The 20,135-nt window shown below is 40.2% G+C and overlaps 1 protein-coding gene across 5 annotated transcripts in view; it reads left to right on the top strand.

Moving 5' to 3' along the window:
• LOC101570776 (ATP-binding cassette sub-family A member 9) overlaps positions 1–20,135 on the top strand; it is a 164,845-nt gene that overhangs the window by 63,605 nt on the left and 81,105 nt on the right. For 4 of the 5 annotated variants that reach the window (XM_023713886.1, XM_023713885.1, XM_023713884.1 and 1 more), the window contains 14 exons: positions 210–326; positions 1,961–2,038; positions 3,006–3,097; positions 3,915–4,035; positions 5,189–5,306; positions 6,532–6,623; positions 7,247–7,425; positions 8,452–8,527; positions 8,603–8,697; positions 10,489–10,608; positions 10,801–10,941; positions 12,128–12,207; positions 13,085–13,140; positions 13,308–13,503. In XM_023713886.1, the coding sequence (XP_023569654.1) occupies positions 210–326; positions 1,961–2,038; positions 3,006–3,097; positions 3,915–4,035; positions 5,189–5,306; positions 6,532–6,623; positions 7,247–7,425; positions 8,452–8,527; positions 8,603–8,697; positions 10,489–10,608; positions 10,801–10,941; positions 12,128–12,207; positions 13,085–13,140; positions 13,308–13,409 (1,467 nt within the window). In that variant the 3' untranslated portion in view covers positions 13,410–13,503. Of the gene's footprint in view, positions 1–209; positions 327–1,960; positions 2,039–3,005; positions 3,098–3,914; positions 4,036–5,188; positions 5,307–6,531; positions 6,624–7,246; positions 7,426–8,451; positions 8,528–8,602; positions 8,698–10,488; positions 10,609–10,800; positions 10,942–12,127; positions 12,208–13,084; positions 13,141–13,307; positions 13,504–20,135 lie in introns of those variants that run through there. The other variant, XM_023713887.1, reaches the window with a different exon arrangement.

The following is a 20,135-nucleotide window of genomic DNA, read 5'->3' as shown; positions in this document are numbered from 1 at the left end:
CAGGATTTATCCTGAGATCCTGTACCTCAGATTGTAGAACCTTTCTCAGTGTCAGCCATGTGGATGAGTCACGGCCATTGCTTGGCCAATGTGCTCTATGTGAAAGCCTGAGAGAGTGTTTTCTCTCAGAATGCCTACATTTTAAGGGTTTTCTCTTTTATCAGTGAGCTGAATAGGTCTGATTCAAAGTATTTGGACTTGCCTCACAGGTCATGAGCATCGCGATCTTCTTGGCATCTAAATTCTTAAACCTAACTATGATAGTTTCTATCATGGTACTTGTTCCTGTATCTACCTTGGGCACACTTATTATGTTCGTGATAGAGGTAAGATAACAACCGTGTCGAGTATATTAAGTATATATCCCACTGAAGTGCTTCGTCCAGGCCTGTACTGATCATGATGATTTCTTTGCAATGATTAAAATGTTCTAAAGTTGGGTCTCAGCGATGCTTGCACAGCTGTATACACCTATAAAACATCCTACAAATGAATAATGTGGCTCAGGAAGGCTACTGAAGAGCTTTGGCCTATGCACTCTGCAAAATACAGTTAAGTGAAGTGCTGCTCAAGTCTAATAGCAGATTGGCAGACTTTTCTAGCTCAGTCGGTATTCATGACCCACTGTAAGGATAAATGCACATACAGTGTCTTTTGGTTACTCAAAAGCAGACATCAAACACTGTTCCGTGTTAGGCACTGCAATCAATAGTAATTAAGGATACCTAAGATAGTGCAGTACTTCTTTCCAGAAAACCTAGAGAGAAGACAAAGATTAACCTATACTGAGCTAACTCCATGAGCTTAAAGGGTCCATGGAAGCAGAACGTGATGCAGCACTCTTAGAAGGTGAGGTGGAAAGATCACAAGCTCCGGTTCAGCCCAGGCAACTTAGAGCCTATCCTGTTTAAAAAAAAAAAAAAATATGAGCTGGGGATGTAGCTGATCAGGAAGGCACTGGGTTAAATCCTTGGTGTTAGAGAAACAAAAACAAAAACATGAACCAAAATCTAAGGTTACAGTGCAGGGCAAAGAGGGCAGAGTGCTGAGGGAGACGGCACAAAGCCCAGTCATTGCACTCCAGAGAGCCAGTTCTGGGAAGATGTTGTTCAAATACATGTCTCAAGGGTGAATCAGAACCAATTAGTGGTGGAGTAAGACAGGAGGAAAGCGTGATAGGCAGAGGAGAGGGAAAGGCACTGAAGCAGGAAGGGCCTTGAGCATTACAGCAGCAGAGCATGGTGCAAGCAGAGGGAAAGTTCCAGAAGGCCAGGGCAGAGCAGCTCAGTCACGAATCCACTCTGCAGGGCTTTTACAGAAGGTAAGGAGCACTTCATTGCTTGTGTTCCTGAAGAATGGGGAAGTCTTCTGTCTGTAAAAATATTTTTTCATTGGCTGAGCAATGGCTGGAATTCTCAATTATAAACATCTCTGTGCTTAAATTATTTTCCCTCTAAAATATAAATAGGCTTGCACAGGTTGAATGAATTAACGTAAGCCTGTACATAGAATTTAGGAGGAATGAATGACATTTTGATTCACTTGATGAAGAAAAAATGAAAATATTGAATCACTTATGATGGGAAATATTCTCCTAGGGGTGAGAAGGTGCCCTGTGAACAGGCCTGTGTGAGACAGGGGGCGAATATTTTAACACACAAAAGATTTTCAAAATGACAGCACCTCTCTCTGCCATACTTTCATCAAAGGCTCTAGTTTTAAAAGAAAATACTTCTTAAAAGTAGAGGAAAAGAACGGATATAGATCACTTGCTCTTTGAGAAATAGCAAGGTTTGAGTAGGAGATTTCCCTTCTTTCTACAGAATTTGTCACCAACACATACAAAGGAATTTAACTTCACCAGGGAGGTAGTTCCTTTGGGAAATGTAACGTAGTTGTATGTAAATTATGAAGCCAATTAATTTCTGTTTCTATTTCTTTTTCTTTTTGGTGTTTTCAGAGAATCTATAGCCAACAAAGAGAGCATGAAGAAGGAAATTTTGACCTGAGTGGAGTTGATCTTCTTGTGTGCCTAATAGTAAGAGGATTTTCTGTCTTACTACACATTTTTCAGATGGCTGCCATTTATGACAATGATTGTATCTTTCTTGTTTAAGGTATTCCAATTCAGAAAATGCTTAAATATGACACCAGGCATACTTTTAAATATTAGAGACACTTTTTATAAGTAGAAATAGAATGTGTAAGTCCAGAATTCAATATAAAATTAATTTTTCATCATTAACCCTGTTTACTACTTCCCTCTGAGTTTGAGAGAGCTTTAAAAATACAGATAAAGCTACATGCCCATAATTTTGACACTGTGCTATATGGTGGTCAGGAAGGCTTAGAGAGGAGCCACTCAGGAAGAGGGGGTGATAATGACCCGGGCATGTTCCTGGCTTATCCAGGAGGTCAGTGTGATTTTCATAGAGTGAGCAAGAGAAAGTTACATGAGAGACGGTTGCTGAAGCAATATGGTCACGCGTGGGCTTGGAAAGGGGTCGTACAGTTTGTTCTGGGCCACTTTGTGGACTCTGGTGCTACTGTGAAGAAGGAGGGGGAGCCATAGGTGCATTTGAAGCAAAGTGATGTGACAAGACTTGCATATTGAAAGAGTAGCCCTGGTTACTGGGATGATGTTACATTTGTAGGGCAAGAGGAACAGAGGAAGGCCAGGTGGGAAGGTGTTGCAGTAGTCCAGGTGAGAAGTTAGAATGATCTAGACTTAGGTGGGGTGATAGGGTGTCATGAGGACTAGTGGAGTCTTTGGAAATTTTCAAGATGGAGCAAAAAAACATTTATTGACAGATTATGGATTGTGAGAGAAAGGAAAGAGACAGATTTAACTAAGTATATTGGGTTTGTGTAGCTGGATTTGATCCTTAACTCAGAGGAAATTATGATTATATTACCTTGAAGACGAAACATCACCCATTTTCTTCAAGATGTGAGACTTATCTTTGTAAACTTACATCTAACTAAAACTTTTTCTTTTCTCCTAGCCTTACTTGCAGGCCTTTCTATTCATTTTTGTTCTGAGATGCATGGAACTAAAATTTGGAAAGAAAGTAATACAAAAGGATCCTCTCTTCAGGTTGGGATAAATTTAATTTCATATTTAATACTATGTTTGAATATTCCTAGGTGATAGCTATACAGTCAGCTTGTTAATGTGGATTTATTTTTATAATGTAAATCAGATAATGATGAGAAGAGTTCTGGCTTAGTGACCAAAAAAATAAGATTATAAGGGTGAGTTCTACTAAATAGCTGAAAGAGACTTTAGTTCCTCAAAAATTATAATAGGTACACGGGTATGCCATTGTTTCATCCAAGATAACATGCATCCCTAAATAGAAGCTATAGAATGGGGTTGATTTACCAACACAGTTCAGTGTTTTACAAGTAGAACTCTGGAAAAGAGTCCACAATGAAAGATGTTCAAACAAATATCTGCTGTGATTCAGGTGACCTCAGAGTGAGCAAATAAAACAGGAGGGTCTTTAATTTTCAGGAGGAGGGGCCGGCAAGATAGCTCAGCAGTCTAAAGTGCCTGCTTAGGCAAGCACAGGAACCACGGTTGGATCCCAGGCTGCTGTGCCAGCCCCGCCCCTAGGGCAGGCTGAGCTAGCCACAAAAATAAATAAATAAAATAATTTTCAAGAGGAGGGACAATACTGGCTGCTAAATTTGAAAGGGTCAAGGATACTTACTAGAACAATAGCAGCAACACCAGGGATGGGGTTCTGGTTAGTGAGGTCAGAGTTCTCAGCCCCAGCAGAGGCAACACACACAGCATCGTGATCGCCTCCTGTCTACTGAAAGAAAGCACCAAGTCATCACTGCAGAGATGCTGACTCTCGATAGATTTTTTGATCATGAGAAAACCAGATTGATTCATTTCTCTGCAGAATTGCTCCCCCAAATCCAGACACTCAACCAAATCCGGAAGAACCTGGCGATGAAGATGAAGATGTTCAGGCAGAAAGAATGAGGACATCAATTGCTCTGACCACTTCAAACTTGGAGGAGGTGGGAAAGCACGTGCTATGAGAGATGCGACTGGAAGATTCCAGAATTGTCCAGAATGGAATTTGATATTCTGTCATTTTGAAAGCTTGGGCTTTTGTGTCATTTTACGCCTTAAGTAGACAGGAATTTGTTTGGAGTGTCCCAGGAGATAAGAGAACATTAAACATAATTCTGCATTTGACAAAAAGAGCCTTAATAAATAGTGCCATGATTTAAAAAATAAGACTTCATGATCTAAGGAATGTAAGATTTGGGGGCTGGGGAGATAGCTCAGTAGAATAAGTGCTTGCCCAGCAAGTGCAAGGTCTAGACTTCAATCCCCAGTACCGCAAAAGAAAAAGAAAAGAAAAGAATGTAAGATTTGTTCCCCAGGACTGCCTGCCCCACCCCTGGGGTGCACTGAGATGGCAATTGAGACTGGGCATGGTGGCACACACAATGTAAACCCAGCTCTTGGGAGGCTGTAAACAGGTGGATCACTATGAATCTGATCTAGTAGTGAGACCCTGAACACCCTGTAGACCCTTCCTTAAAATACAAAAAAAAGTAAGATTTGTGATAGCATGCTAAATAGAGATTAAAGTTTTTAAGGATTATTCATTTATTTGACTCAGATGTTATGATGCTTCCATGACCCTAGGTATGATCTAGATTCCATGAAAACTGTTTAGTTTTGTCAGTCTACTTAGAAAGAAGAGGTGTTAGGGCTGGCTAGATAACTCAATGGATTAAAGTGCTTGCTTAGGCAGACACAGCTACAGGGGTTCAATCTCCAGCATACTGTACTGTCCCCACCCCACTGGGTTGTGCTGAGATGGCAACTGAGACTGGGCATGGTGGTGCGTGGCTGTAATCCCAGTGCTTGGGAGGCTGAGAACAGGAGAATCACTAGGAGTCCGATCTATGTAGTGAGACCCTGTTGACCCTTTAGACCCTGTAGACCCTGTACTAAAATACATTTTTAAAAAAGAAAGAAGAGGTATTGTCTGTGTTAATGAACATACAAGCTATTTTTACCAAACAGCATGGACTACCCACATCTCAAAGCACTGTTTGTTTTAGGACATAGGTCATGAAAGGTTCCAGCAGGGAGAACAGAGAAACATAAAATCTCAGAAATTTAAGAGGAAAATCATGCTGTTGTCTCTTCTAGAAACCAGTCATCATTGCAAGCTGTCTACACAAAGAATATACAGGCCAGAAGAAAAATTGCTTTTCAAAGAGGAAGAAGAAATTGGCCACAAGAAATATCTCTTTCTCTATTAAGAAAGGTTTGGAGTGATCCCTTTTTAAAGCGATCATTGAATTTAGGAATACCCACTGAAAACCTGTTTTATAAGCAACAATTTTACTTGCTGAAGCTTTCGTTAACTCAGTCATCTGACATACTTTTTATGTATATCAGGGACTGTTGTGGGTCTAAAAACACAGTTATGAAGGAAATAAGCAGACTTTCTTCCCTCCTGGATTTAGGTACAAGGAAGGGGTTTGTTTTATGTGGGACACTGAGTTACGGGGAAATGACGTGAGTGATTAGAACCAAGAAAGGCCTTGCTTGAACAGTGGTGTTTCCACCACGATGATACGGCATTGAAGAGCTAACTGTAAACACGGAGAGAGACAAGCACAGCCGAGGAGAAAAAACAGCCCGGACAGGGACTCGGGTGTAGCAGCGTATTCGAAATGGTCCTACCTCATCCAAAGAAGCCACTGCATGCATCGCTGAATGCAAGAGATGAATTTGATGAGGTGGATGGGGATACATGCGGAGCAGCTCTTATGCTTTCCAGGACTGGGTGTTGAGTCCAGGGCCTTTGTGCTGAGCTGCCTACCCAGTCTTTATTTTAAGACAGGGTCTTGCTAAGCTGCTAAATCGCCTGCACTAGTTGAAAACTTGTAGTTCCCCTGCCTCAGCCTCTCAGATTACAGACATGTACTTCCGTGCCTGGGTGGGAACAGCATTTTTAAACAACAAAAAGTTTGTGCTTACATCAAGTTAATGGGATGTCTTGGAAGGGTTTTTGGCAGGTTGTGTCATCTTCTACTATTTTGAGGTTGCAAACTGGTGCTTATGAATTTGGGTAGGAGGACAGTTTATTTCAGTTCACATTAAATATCATTGTAGTTTAGACCCAGATAGTTGAATTTGGGGTGGAGAGGGTTTCCTAGTTTCCTAGTTTCAGGAATCACTCATCTGTTTACTCTGAATATCAACCATCTATTATAGCAAGCAATTTGGGTACATTTTAAACTGCAACAAGGAATTTGAAGAAGAAAAAGCTGTGATAACATAAAATGTATAAGCTTCTTAGTAAGAGTTTATATAATTACAAGAATTAAACAATATTTTCATGACATGGATTACATATACATTATAATTTTTTAAATGTCACTAACTGAGGGGTACCTAGGTCTCTCAAGATTTCAGTGAAGAAACAAGTTAATATAAGCCAGTATTTCACCTCCAATATTGATAATCTGATTCTCCTCTTTTAGGTGAAATTTTTGGATTGCTGGGACCCAACGGCGCTGGGAAAAGTTCTTCTATTAGGATGATAGCTGGGATCACAAAGCCAACGGCGGGAAAGGTAGTGGAAAACAAAGAAATGGTTTGTGTTCCCCAAGTACAAATCTCATTTTTTTTTTTTTAAATTTCATGATAAACATAGACTAATCAAATATACTCCTGTTTTTTATAATTTTTTTGAGCATTTAAAAGTATATAAGAAGCTGGGCTGGAGAGATGGCTCAGTGGTCTAAAGCACCTACTTGGAACAAGCTTAGCAAAACAAGGACCCTGGTTCAATCCCCCAGCACCACATGCCAGCCAGCCCGCCCCCTGGTGGGCTGAGCTGGCCACACACACACACACACACACACTAAATGTAAAAATAAAATAAAATAAAATATTAAAAAAAAGTATATAAGAAGCAATGGAATGTGACCAGCAGGTAAAGATCTTTTCTTCAGACAGTTTCTCAGGAAAGAACTAAGCTTATCAGGGTTTTCTCTTCCCTCATACATAAGACTATAATTTTCTGTTAATCGATTTTGTATTAATTGTGTCTTATCTTTACTATGCAGCAATTTACAGGGACTTCTTTGATTCTCTAACATTTTAGGCTTTACCAGCTGTCTGTCTGTGTTCTTGGTCAATTTTAGCTTTGGAGAAAAGGCTACTTACATTTCTAAAACCATTTTACTTTTGTAGGTGGAACTGAAAGGACACCATTCAGTGTGGGATGATCAGGGAGCAGACGTGGTGCGGTTCCTGGGACACTGTCCTCAGGAGAATGTGCTGTGGCCCAGGCTGACAGTGAAAGAGCACCTGGAGGTGTACGCCGTGGTGAAAGGGCTGCGGAAAGCGGATGCTGCCATTGTCATCTCACGGTAGAGAGAATTCCCTCTGTGTCAAGGGGCAGGGAGGCTGTGCCACAGAGGGCACATTCCCCAATAAGGGATCCAGAGAGGAAAGGCATTTTCTGCTCTGCAGAGTGTTGGTACAAGAAGGGTGGGGAGCAAGGCCTGATGTCCTGCGTCCTGAATGAAGGAGCTTTAGAAAATGACTAAGTAAAACAAATAAGACAGAATAAGCAAATAATAATCACAAGCATCTACCATCTCAGTTTTCTCATAAAAAGTTGTGGATGGAATGACCCTCTGCTTTCACTTTCTTTTTTTTAAAAAAAATGCTTCTTTAATTTAATTTTAGTTTTTTTTTTAAGTAATTTTATTGAGAAACAAATAGCAATGAGACAATTTCAAAACTGATTAGTAGGACAGTTTCAATTATTAATACATTGCATATTGTTGTTTTCTTAGTGGCTATTCATGGTACAAGATACAGACATGATATCTTGTCCACAAACACTATTAGAACAAATCTTTCTATTCATTGAATTCCCTGGCAAGTGCAAGGGCCTGAGTTCAATCCCCCGTTCTGGAAAAAAAAAAAAAAAAAAAAAGGTCAATCTATTCATTGAATTAAGAGAAAGTAGCTGTATATCTAGCCTAACTATTTTGTATATACAGATACAAAATGGTCATTCATTTGTATCCCCTTTTTTGTTTAGTTTTGCCAGAGAAGGGTATTCCATTGTCATTTGAATATTGTAGGTGTGTGAATTCAGCAAAATATTCCAATATAGTCCAGTAGTCCATAATAGTAGTGGGTTTTCCATAGGACTGGCAATGTCAGAAGTTGTTGACTTGAGCCTTTTATTTAGAATTCTACTTTTTCTTTTATAAAAAAGCTTTTGATGAGGTGAAAAATATGTCATGCTCTAATGAGAGTATTGTGAGTTGGAGCTTTGAGAATAATCCTACCAAGCTTGCCTTGTCAGTGTTATAATTTGGTGAGCCTGTGTTTTCCAAAACACTTCTCTTGACCTGATATTCTCATCCTGTTTCCATCAGATTAGTGAATACTTTCAAACTGCATGAACACCTGAATGTTCCAGTGGGGCAGTTGGCAGCAGGAACCACCAGGAAGGTGTGTATGGTTTTTGATGCTGCTCTGAGGGCTGGCGTGACCTAGAAATAAACAGGGGTGTTTTGTGCTTTGCAGCTGTGTTTTGTGCTGAGCATCCTGGGGGATTCACCTGTCCTGCTTCTGGATGAACCATCTACAGGCGTAGATCCATCAGGACAGCACCAGATATGGTATTATCATAATCCATAGAGCTAGGGTACAAGCGTTACATAAAGTCACTGTACAAATCAATTTTGGAAAACTGACCTTCCAACCTGCTAGTTCCTGCATGACCCAGTGGAGGTTATGTTACACAACTTCTGCAGTTTGGATTTTAAATTTACTCAAAGGTTCATGGGTTGAAGGCTTAGCTCTGGTCTGTGGTGCTATTGGATGTCAGTGGACTCTTTAGAAGGTGGGGTCTAGTGTAAGGAAGTTAGGTCATGAGGTGTGCCCTCGTATGCGGCCCTGGGACCCTAGCCCCTCTTCTTGTGTCCTGGATACTGGGATTAGAGCAGTTTTGCTCCACTCTCCCAACTTGTTCTTCCTTTTCACAGGCCAGAGTAAAGCCACCTGACCAAGGACTGAGACTATGAACCAAACCGAACTTTTCTTTATGTTGATTCTGTCACATATTTTGTCACAATGGTAGACACTGATATATTGAGTCACACCAGCTGCCACTGTATTGTTACACTGGAGATAATGAATTTTTAAAGACAAAAGATTTACTTTGGTTCACAGTTTTACAGGTTCCAGTTCCCATCAAATGACCCCTATTGTCATGGACCTGTGACATCACTGTGGGAGAATGGAGCCGTGCTAAACTGGTTCAGCCCCAGGCCATGACATAAAGAGGCCTTGAGGCTTCATACTCTCTTTTCATGGCATGCAGTGAGACCAAAACAGCTCTCACCAAGGATTCTTCCATTCCACCCTGTCTTAATAGCACATCCGGAGAGAACAAGTCATCATTATATGGGCCATTGTGGGACATTCGAGATCCAAGATACAGCAGAGACTACACATGTTATTAGGAAAACAAATATTTAACAAATAGATGATCTGGAAGGCATCATAGATCTGTAGTATGTAGGCTTAAAATACCTCTAAGTATTTTGTTGGAGTGTAAAGTATTTTAATTTGGACTGCATCTTAATTTTTCCTTTTAATTATTTAAATGTTTATAATTATTTCATTTTTCATCCTCTTTTATTCTTTTCCCTAGAGATTATGCATTCACTGACTTAATTTCTCTGTTTCTTCCTTACCTGTTTGCTTAATCTGGAGTTTGTCTGTCCAATTTTACAGTTTTTTCTTTCTACTTTCTGATCTATGAATTACTCTTTGTATCAAAATAACTTCCAACCAAGTTTCATGTTTGTGACTATTTAGTGTTTTAGTGAAGTTTTAAAAATCTTGGCATGTTATACAAAGGTAGTAAAAATGATTTATAATCTACTAGAGCCAGTACTGCTTCAACAGTGACCACTAACAGTTCAACCTTCTATTATCTAGACCTCTACCCACTTCACTCCCTTATACTTCAATTATTTCAAGGGAGTTATGAAGTCACTTATCATTTTATCTGTAAATATTTCAATTAGTATCCCAAAAGACAAAAAACCTTTTTAAACCTTCATTAAAACACTATCAATGCATGTCAAAATATCAAACCTTTTCTTTATATTATCATAACCCTAATCAGGACTGGACATGGTGGAGCCCTCCTGTAATCCCAGTCTTTGGGAGGCTGAGGCAGGAAGATTACTGTGAGTTCAAGGCCAGCCTGCACTACATAATGAACTGAAGGCCAGCCTGAACTATACAGTAAAATCCTGTCTCAAAAAAAAAAAAAAGGAAGAAAGAAAAGCTAGTTAGTATTCTATTTTCCTAGTGTTTTTGAATTAGCATATTAATATGACTGGTTGTTGTTCTGTAAATTTTTGTTTAAATATTATTAATTTCTTGGCTCACCTCAGGCAAGCAGTTCAGATGTCTGTTAAAAATACAGATCGGGCCATTCTCCTGATCACTCACTACCTGGCTGAGGCTGAGGCTCTGTGTGACCGCGTGGCCATCATGGTGTCAGGAAGGCTGAGGTGGGTATCGCTCCACAGCCTGAGCTTGAATCCCCGGAATGATATTCCCCATGGAAAGGGGAAAAAAATCACTGTGCCCATCTGGAGCTTTTTGACTTTGCACTGGTGTCTTTTCTACTACATGTGAAATTTAATGGAATAAAAATTTTAAAGGCAGTATTTTTTCCAATATATTTTCCTTCCCACCCATAGATGCATTGGTTCCATTGAACACCTGAAGAGGAAGTTTGGCAAGGATTACATTCTACAGCTAAAAGTAAAGGAATCTTCTCAAGTGCCTTTGGTTCACGCTGAGATTCTGAAGCTTTTCCCACAGGCTGCAGAGCAGGAAAGGTGAGAAGAGCTTTCTCGTCTATGGAGAAATGTGGAGGACTTACCTGCTCAGTGTCAGCGTTTGTTTTACTCTGTGTGAGAGTCGATGATGAGTTGTCTTCGTAATAGGCAGTGACCTTAAGAACTGATGTATTGGGTTTTCTGTCTTGTAAGAGATTTGGTAGCAGTCCAACAAGCTGTGGCGCCAACCCCATCTCTACAGGAAACAAACAGAGGTCAGGATAGAATTGCCCTTTAATCAAATGCTTGTACTGCAAAATGGAAGATATAAAGGAGGGAGGGAGGGAGGGAGGGAGGGAGAGAGAGAGAGAGAGAGAGAGAGAGAGAGAGAGAGAGAGAGCCAGAGCCAGAGAACATATTTGTGTATCTCTGTATTGTTAATGGGGGAAGGCAGGGAAGTAGAACAGGAGCTGAATTTAAAATTCCTTTGAACAATAAACACATTAAAGAAATAAGGTACACAACCACTCTTTTCATTTTAACACACTGCAAATACAATAAACAACCGAAGGTATTCAATGGTAGGATATGTAATTCAGTCCTTTTCCTAGACCTTCCATATCACTGTGCATTTGACATATGCGGGAAGGTCCTGAATGGTAAGTTGTAAAGAGCATGGGCCAGTATGAAGAAAGCAAGTCCTGGGGGTGTGGCGGGCCCTCAGGGAGCACCAAATTCTTGTTTAGGAAACAGCTAGGAGTAGGTTATACAGCCGGAAGTAGCACATGGAAGCAAATGTCCCAAGTCAGTGCTGGCTGTCCCTAGAGGCCAGCAGGTCTGCATTTCTGCCCCCTACAGCTACTCCTTCCCCACACAGTTCTCTCTCAAATCAGGGTGCGGGTGACAAGGATGAGCTATCGTTGGGTTAGTTCTCAGTCCCTTCTACACTAATTAGAGTGTCCAGGTTAGAGCACCTGCTTCAACCAATACACAGTTTCCATGAACTGAATCTGTATTTATATTTATTTATACTGCATCATTATTTGACCTGTTTACAACAGTCAGGTACCAAAAATCATGGAAACTTATTCCCACTGATAAATAGTTTTGCTTTTATATTTAAGTGATACATTACTTTTTATCAATTTTATTTTAAAAGGAAGTTGTTGCTAATGTCATTATTTATTTGGACGGTTGTCTTCTCCCCTTGAAATTTGGAATTGAGCACGATGTCTCCCACTCCCAGGTGCGCCTCCTTGTTGACTTATAAGCTGCCACTAGGAGATGTTTACCCTTTATCTCAGGCATTTCACAAGCTGGAAGAAGGTAGGAACAACTATATTTAAATAAAAGTTTCAAAGGATCATAAGCAGATACATTTAAGAGATATAACTGTGTGATGTGTTTTAAAAACAGACCTGTCAGGGCTTCAGGACTTGGCACTTGCTAATGCTTCTTTGTGGAATTCTTCCTGATAATCCCGGCTGTTTCCTCACCTTCTCAGGCTTCTGCTCAGTTACTGTCTGATTGCTACGGCTGTTTCTGAGCACCCCATAAAACAGCGTGCAGCTCTCCCTCATCTACCTCCTTTCTTCCCCATAGCTACTATAACCATTTATTTTAAAATATACTTAGGCACAAATCAGCATGCACCTAATGTCTGTACTCTTCCTATAACGATACCAGCCCAAAGACAAATTCCGTTCTGTTTCTTTGTTATCTTCCCCTGACACCTGAAAGTGCATCTCGCAGAGGAGATTTTTGCTATATAAATGATACTTGTGAATCTGTGAATCTAGCCACAAATGTCATGTGGGTTTCCTGACACAAAAGCCCAGCAGAGAATTGCTATACTAGATAGTTCTGCAGCATTGAGGACTGCATCCTGTCCGAGTGGGAGATGGGACTGTAATCTTCCTCCTGCAGAAAGCATGTCCTCCAGCGCTGCCACTGACCAAGGAACACAAAGAGCTCCTTCTGTCTCCTGTGCTAGCCAGCACAACTCGCTACCAGCCGTATGACTAAATCTTAATATCTAAGTGAATTTAATATGCATTATGAAAATTATTGTTTCATCCCTCTGCCAAGCATTTGTTTATGACTGTATCTTCTGTATGAATTAATGACTTGTGCTTTTAATGCATGTCCTGAAATAAGTTTTGGTAATTCATTGTTGACATCTACTCCTACGCTTTCTCCCCAGTGAAGCACACCTTTCATCTGGAAGACTACTGCCTCTCCCAGTGCACACTGGAAAAGGTGAGTCGAGGGCGTGCGCTGCGTTACCCCGGATGTTTCACACAAAGCCCCGGATGTTTCACACAAAGCCCCGGATGTTTCACACAAAGCCATCATGCATTTTCCCTGCTCATCTGGGAGACTATCAAGTCACAGTTCCTTTTCCCTGACCTTTGTCTCCTTTTTAGGTGTTCTTAGAGCTTTCTAAGGAGCAAGAGCTGGGAAACGTTGATGAAGAAATCGATACAACCATGAGATGGAAACTTCTTCCTCATTCAGATGAGCCTTAGAACCTCAGGGCTTCAGGGCCAGCGAGACAACTCAGCAGACTCAAGCGCCTGCTTAGGCAAGTGCAGGACCTTGGCTCCCTGCCGGTCCCACCCCAGGGCAGGCTGAGCTGGCCGGAGTCTGGGCGTGGCATGCCTGTAATCCCAGAGCTGGGGAGGCTGAAAGCGAGAGAACCACCACGAGTCTGAGCTGCATAGTGAGACCTCAAAACAACCAAATACATTAACCAAACCAAACCAAACAAAAATTCTCAGGGCTTTATTATTCTTTGCTGGTGTCCTATAAGCATACATCTTATGTCATCATTCACAATACATGCAATTTAAAAGATCATTTACTATACAGATATATCTTATATGCTGAGTCAGTAAGTGAATAAAGTTACAGCTTCATACATTTGTACTTTTTTATGTTAATTATTTATATTCTTTCCTCGTTTAGTTTTGGTTTTAGTCTTTTTCTTATCCATTTTATGAACTCTTTGTACAATAGTTTTACCAATGTATTTTATGTGTACAAGCTAAACTTCCCAGTCTGAAAATCTGAAATCCAAAATGTTGCTCATTTCAAAACCTCTTGAGTACCAACCTTACACCTAGTGGCGAATTCCCCACCTCTTGTCGTGTGACAGGCTGCAGTCAAGGTAGGCGTACCTCAGATATTGTACATCCTTGCTGTCAGGTTATGGGCACTAGGTATATGTAAAGCACAAGTGCATTTCATATTTAAACTTCAGTCCCAACCCTGAGATGTCTCATTATTTATGTAAGTCTTCCAAAATCCAATGAGGTCTATAATCTGAAATGTTTCCTGGTGCTCAGCATTTATTATAAGGAATAATAAAATTGTGTTTTCATTATATCTAAAGACTTATGTTTCCAAATCTATGGTAAATGATGGATAGTTTACTGTTTATTCAAAAACTCTGAGTGACGTGTGAGAGTAAATTCATACAGCAATGAGAGTTGAATTTATTTCAATTATTTCTAGAATTCAATCAAGAAATTATGTCTTGTTTAAATGCATAACATCACCACCATTTATGAAATCATTATGTGTAGAAATCTGTGACAATATGACCAATCTTTGTGTTCTTCATACATTTTTCTTGAAAACCCAATGTGTATGACTATTTGAAAACATTAAACTGGACATGGTTTGCCAAAACTATCATAATGTGGTTGTTTTTGACACTGCATATATTCTTCTTAGTGGTTAATCACTATACAAGATGTGGACTTGTGATCCTATTTACAAACACCATTAGAACAAATCATTCTATTCATTAAGAGAATGCAACTATATATCTATCCTAACCACCTTGAATACACAGATACAAAATGGACATTCATCGGTATACCCCATTTTTTCTAAGTTCCGTTATTGAATATTATAGGTGTGTAAACTCAGCAAAATATTCTAAAAGAGTCCAGTAGCCCATAATAGCATTGGGTCTTCTGTTTAACTGGCAGTGTCAGAAATTATTGACCTGAGTCCCCCACAGCTCAACATAACAGCATGGCTTTATTTCCTATATTTCGTACACCCAATGCTTCTGACCCCGCAGGTCTTGCTGTCACTCTAGTGTCCACTCAGCCTCCGGCAGTTCATCAAGCTTACTAGTGAATGTTTTGTTCCTAGTCATTTCCATCCCGGGTAAGCTGATCTTGTCCATGAGTCTTTGCATTCCATTGTTTCAATGGTTTTTCATGTTGTAGAACCTACAATATTGATGGGTCTAAGAAACGTCTTCAATTTTCAGTTTTCTTCTATTTCTTTCTTATTATAAATAATGAAATGACTTTTTGCATGTCAAAAATAAAGGAAAATAAAATTTAAAAGATCAAGTCTTTTTGATTAGCTACAATTTCCATTTAAGCCCCCACTGGGGCTGGGATGACCATCGTGGGAAGCGCAGTTCTAACACTGACCTGTACCTCTGTCTTCATCTTGAACTATGCATTTCCAAGGAAGCACATCTCTGATCATGCCTCTGTCCCATGTTTTTGCTTTTTAATATTTTAGCTCTTCATTGTGCCTAATCTTTCCTACAGAAATTTAGTTATTGTTACAACTTTGAGCAGCCAATGTTTACTTAGGTTATGAATACATTTATTAGTGTCTAGCATCCACCTACTTCCTTGTGAGCTCCATTTTCTTTTCAATTTATATTTTCATTTGTATATGTTTTCAGTGCATGGTGGCTGCATGCATGATGAGGAGTTGGCATATGCACACAACACATCTCCATTCTCTTCACGTTTCCTTCCCTTCTCTGCTGTCTCCCTTGCTTTTGGTCCCGTCCCTTTGGTCCCTAATCTGCAAAATTAGGAAATGTCTGTGTTATGCTTTGTGTCTGGTTGTCCCAAAACCTCATGCAGTCGTGGGGTGGACTTCTAGAGGTTGTGATTAATTCATGATCCAATGCTGGGATTAGGGGAGTGAGTGCTACACCCACCCTGGGGCAAACAGGCTGAATTCAGCATAGGAGAGTAATTCCTCCCTTTGGGCTTTGGCTGTTTCACTGTTTTCCGCCACCATGAACTGCTGCCCTCTGCCACGTGCCGCTCTGCCTTGGAACTAGCTGAGTATGGACTGAAACCTCCACACACTGTGAGCTAAATAAACCTTTCCTTCCTTAATTTGGAGTGTCGGGTATTTCGTCCCAACAACTACAGAAAAGTAAATGAGACAGTCCCCATTTCCTAATTTATCTCTCTATATATACTTTTTCCTACTTGGGAGAAACTGTATGATATTTAAGCTTGTGTGTCTGATTGATTTCATTTCTTAAAGTTTAGTTATTTGTAGTTGCCTCAGAGATTGCTAGAAAAGGGAAATCTCTCGGAGTTTTCTTAGGTAAACCTATATTTATTTTATCCTTATACAATGAACTACAGAGCAGCCAGCATATCATTCGTTCTTTGCCAAGCCAATCCAGAATTAACTGGCATAAAATAATAATTTTCTTTTAACTTTGTTTTCCCGTTTCATTTCTAACATCTGGATATTTATTTCTCTTGTTGAATTTGATCTCTGTTTTTGCTGTGTTTTGTCGCTTGTGTCTCTGATGAGAAAGCCTTCCCATCAGCAGTCTGCCAATTCATTGAAATCTCATTGCTGTATTTTGAAGTCACGCTAGTGTTTTGGAGCTGATGATAATTGCAGCTTTTTGGGTTTTGTGCTGAGTAGTTTAGAAACTGCAGCAGTTAATTCCTATGAAGGAAACCCCCCCCACAAAATATGTAATGAGTCGAACTTCTGAAAAGAAAATGCATGATGGAAAAGATCAGTGGCCAGAAATCAGTGAGGAAGCAGTGGATTCCCCGGCATTCCTGTATAAGCTTTCTGCGCAGAGTGACACGCGGTGCAACAAACATCTGCGGTTGACATTTTGACTCCAGCTAAAGCTGAGAAGAGAATCACCAAGAGCAATATATAATTCTCTCAAACTCAGTGATCTGCATGTGGCATCTAGAACTCTTAACCACATCTTGTGATGCTTCATAACTATAACTGATGTCGACATTCCTGCGTAAATAAAGCTAGAAGAGAAAGCTGGGCAGTAGACCTGGCCTGAGATGAAAGAGAAGAAACCAAAATAGGTAGAAAGAAAACAAGCAAGACTGTAATTTCGAATAGTGATTTTAAGAAAAACTGCAGAACAAACATTACTCTAGCCTTCTTCCCTACCAGAAAATAAATCCTAAGGGTCTTAGGGACACAATAAACCTACCAATTGTGCTCTAGGCCCATGATGTTTACCTGTAAGTTGTGCATCCTTCTATAGACCTCCGTGCTCAAGGAAGCAGCAATAGTAGGGGGCAGCATATCCCGTATATTAATCATCTGTACTTAATTCTTATCAAGGAAAACCTCCTCAAAAATATTTTGATTCATAGGCTGGTGAGATGGCTCAGTGGTCTAAAGCACCTACTTAGAACAAGCTAAGCAAAGCACAGGGACCGCGGTTCAATCCCCCAGCACCACATGCCAGCCAGCCCCGCCCCCTGGTGGGCTGAACTGGCCACACACACACAAAATAAATAAACAAATTTAAAAAAAAATCTTTTGATTCAATCAAACATCTGAAAAAAGTGCATGGTAGAAAAAAATCAGTGTATCTCAACCTAAGATACATACACACACATGGTTTGTGTTCTAGTACAGCTTGTCATTGAGCATCCTGACTTTGGAAATACACACTCTAGACATTGAAGGGGTCTCTGCACAGGGTACTTCTTTTCCATCTTCAGTAAATGTACATCCCCACTACCTTTTCTGTGTGGATTATCCAGTTGAAGGCTATTATCCACAAAAAGAAATTATCTTGAAGAAGGGCTGGCCAGATAGCTCAGCAGATTAAAGTTCCTGCTTAGGCAGAGCGCAGCAGCCGGGGTCTGATCCCTGGCATGCTAGACCGGCCCCGCCCGCAGGGCACACTGAGAAGATGATTAAGACTGGGCGTGGGTGGCGCACACCTGCAATCCCAGCACTTGGGAGGCTGAAAACAGGAGAATCACTACGAGTCCAATCTTCATCGTGAGATCCTGTAGACCCTGTACTAAATACTTAAAAAAAGCTATTATCTTGAAGAGACCCCTGGGACCATGTGTGTATTCCTAGCTCCAGACCCTAATGCTCCTTTTAGGAGCTTATCTTCTATTTTCTGTGAGTGTATGCTTTTAAAATTCTACCTAGTAGACTTTATTCCTGACACTGACACATTGTGACATTTCTTTTTCTGTGACAAAAGGCAGCAGCGCTACAGCCTGCCCCTGGGTGGGGTGAGTTGGGGTCCACATCATCCCCTTTTCCAGGGACCTCCTCAGACTCAGTCCAGTGACTTTCTTTTATAAATTTAAGGCTGGTTGAATGGAAATAGAAAACACAAAATACATTTTTATGCACTGAACAAAAAGCCATTAGTGAAATGAAGGAAATAGCAAAAGTATTATGAAATTGAACAAGACACATATCAATTTGTTACGAGATGGTAGATCCTAAAGGAATTCTTTCCGGGTGCTTGATGTCCTAAACAAATAAAAATACTGCATATGCATTCAACCGTGCTTTTTGTATTGTACTTTGCTCTATTCCATGTCATTGCTCAGAACATAGACAATAGCATAGAGTATTAGTCAACATGAAAATTTTAAACATTAAGTGCTACTTTCCAAAAACGGATGCAAATGACTACTACAGTCATCTCAGCTCTCCTGAATATACACTTGCATGATTTTTCCCATGACTTTTTTTTCCTCTTTTCCCCTTTCCCTAATCTTTATTATTTATTCCTTATGTTCAGTTTCTTCTCACTTTACTGTTGAATACCTCACCTCTTATTCTTCTAAATATGTACCATTTCTAATGTCTTATTGATTAGACTTCTCTTCTTAAAATAAATTTTTAAAATAAGGTAAAAAAGGACAAGAAAAAATTAAATTTTTTTAAAAGTAAGCATCAATGTTTAATTATTTGATCAATTTTTCTTATTTATATCTATTAATCTGAACAGCAGATTTGACAATGAAAACATGCAATATTATCACCATTGTTAAATTTTTATTCTTGTTTTGAAACTGTGTGCCATTTGTACTGTTGCTTGTTACTCTGTTTTTGTCCTTGTGTCTGCTATTTGCTTTTATTCTTTAAAATTGAGAAGGTTTTTTTTTTTGTGTGTGTTTTTTTTCTGGCTCAGGTTGCCTTAAGGGTGGGTTTGGTAAGGCAGGTGTAGGTGGGAATAGAACCACAGTATCCTGCGCCTGACTGTGTTTGCATAAGCAGGTACTTAAACAACTGAGCTAACCGGCAGGCCCGCTTTAAAATAAAATTGAAAGATTGAAAAATAATACTAGATAAGACACATAGAAAAGGCAGTGGTGGTGCACATGTACAGCAAGTGGAAAGAAGGTCTCTGTGCAGAGTGAGAGCAGGCTGGTGGTGAGAGCAGACTCACAGCCATGGCAAGGAGAAGGAGAAGGATCTTTGATCTCTGGAGCTCTTGGGCTGGCTTCTCCCTCATGCACATCAGGCCCTGGGATTGATGTGCCATCAAAAGCTTGCTTGGGGGCCAGCCAGATAGCTCAGTGGGTTAAAGCATTTGTTTAGGCAGACACAGGGACTGGGGTGCGATCTCTGGCATTCTATGCTGGCCCCACCCCCAGGAGGCGCTGAGACAGAGATTGAGACAGGGCATGGTGGCACCCACCTGTAATCCCAGCACTTGGGAGGGTGAAAATAGGAGGATCACTACTACAAGTCTAATCTGTAGTGAGACCCTGTAGACCCTGTACTAAAAAATGTAAAAAAAAAAAAGAGCTTACTTGACCTGGCATCAGATTTAAACTGCCCGTGGAAGGACTGGTTGGCTTCAGGGCAGGTGTAAATGACAGATTGAAAGCAACACATTTCTCCTGTTCCATGTTATGCCTAAGATGTTTGATATTCAGACAGATAGTGAGGTTAAGCTTAGCAGCCTAGGTTGTATGGTAATAACAATAAGCTTTTCTTTTGGAGGGTTAATAACATAAGTTTGCAGACCAAAATTAGAGAAACAGGAGGGCCACAAGGAAAGACAACATTTTGGCCCTAGCCTTCCAAGGTCAATTAAGACTCAGGACATATGAGAAATTGTACTGTAACATCATGTACCTCGGTAGTGTCCCAAATTTTCTGATCAAGGAGATTATGGGGCCAAAGAGGAAAGTGATCGATGATGTAGAGTG

The sequence above is a fragment of the Octodon degus genome, unplaced genomic scaffold, assembly GCF_000260255.1.
Source record: "Octodon degus isolate 3935 unplaced genomic scaffold, OctDeg1.0 scaffold00033, whole genome shotgun sequence".
Taxonomy (NCBI): domain Eukaryota; kingdom Metazoa; phylum Chordata; class Mammalia; order Rodentia; family Octodontidae; genus Octodon; species Octodon degus.
This window is presented reverse-complemented; position numbering and strand designations above follow the sequence as displayed.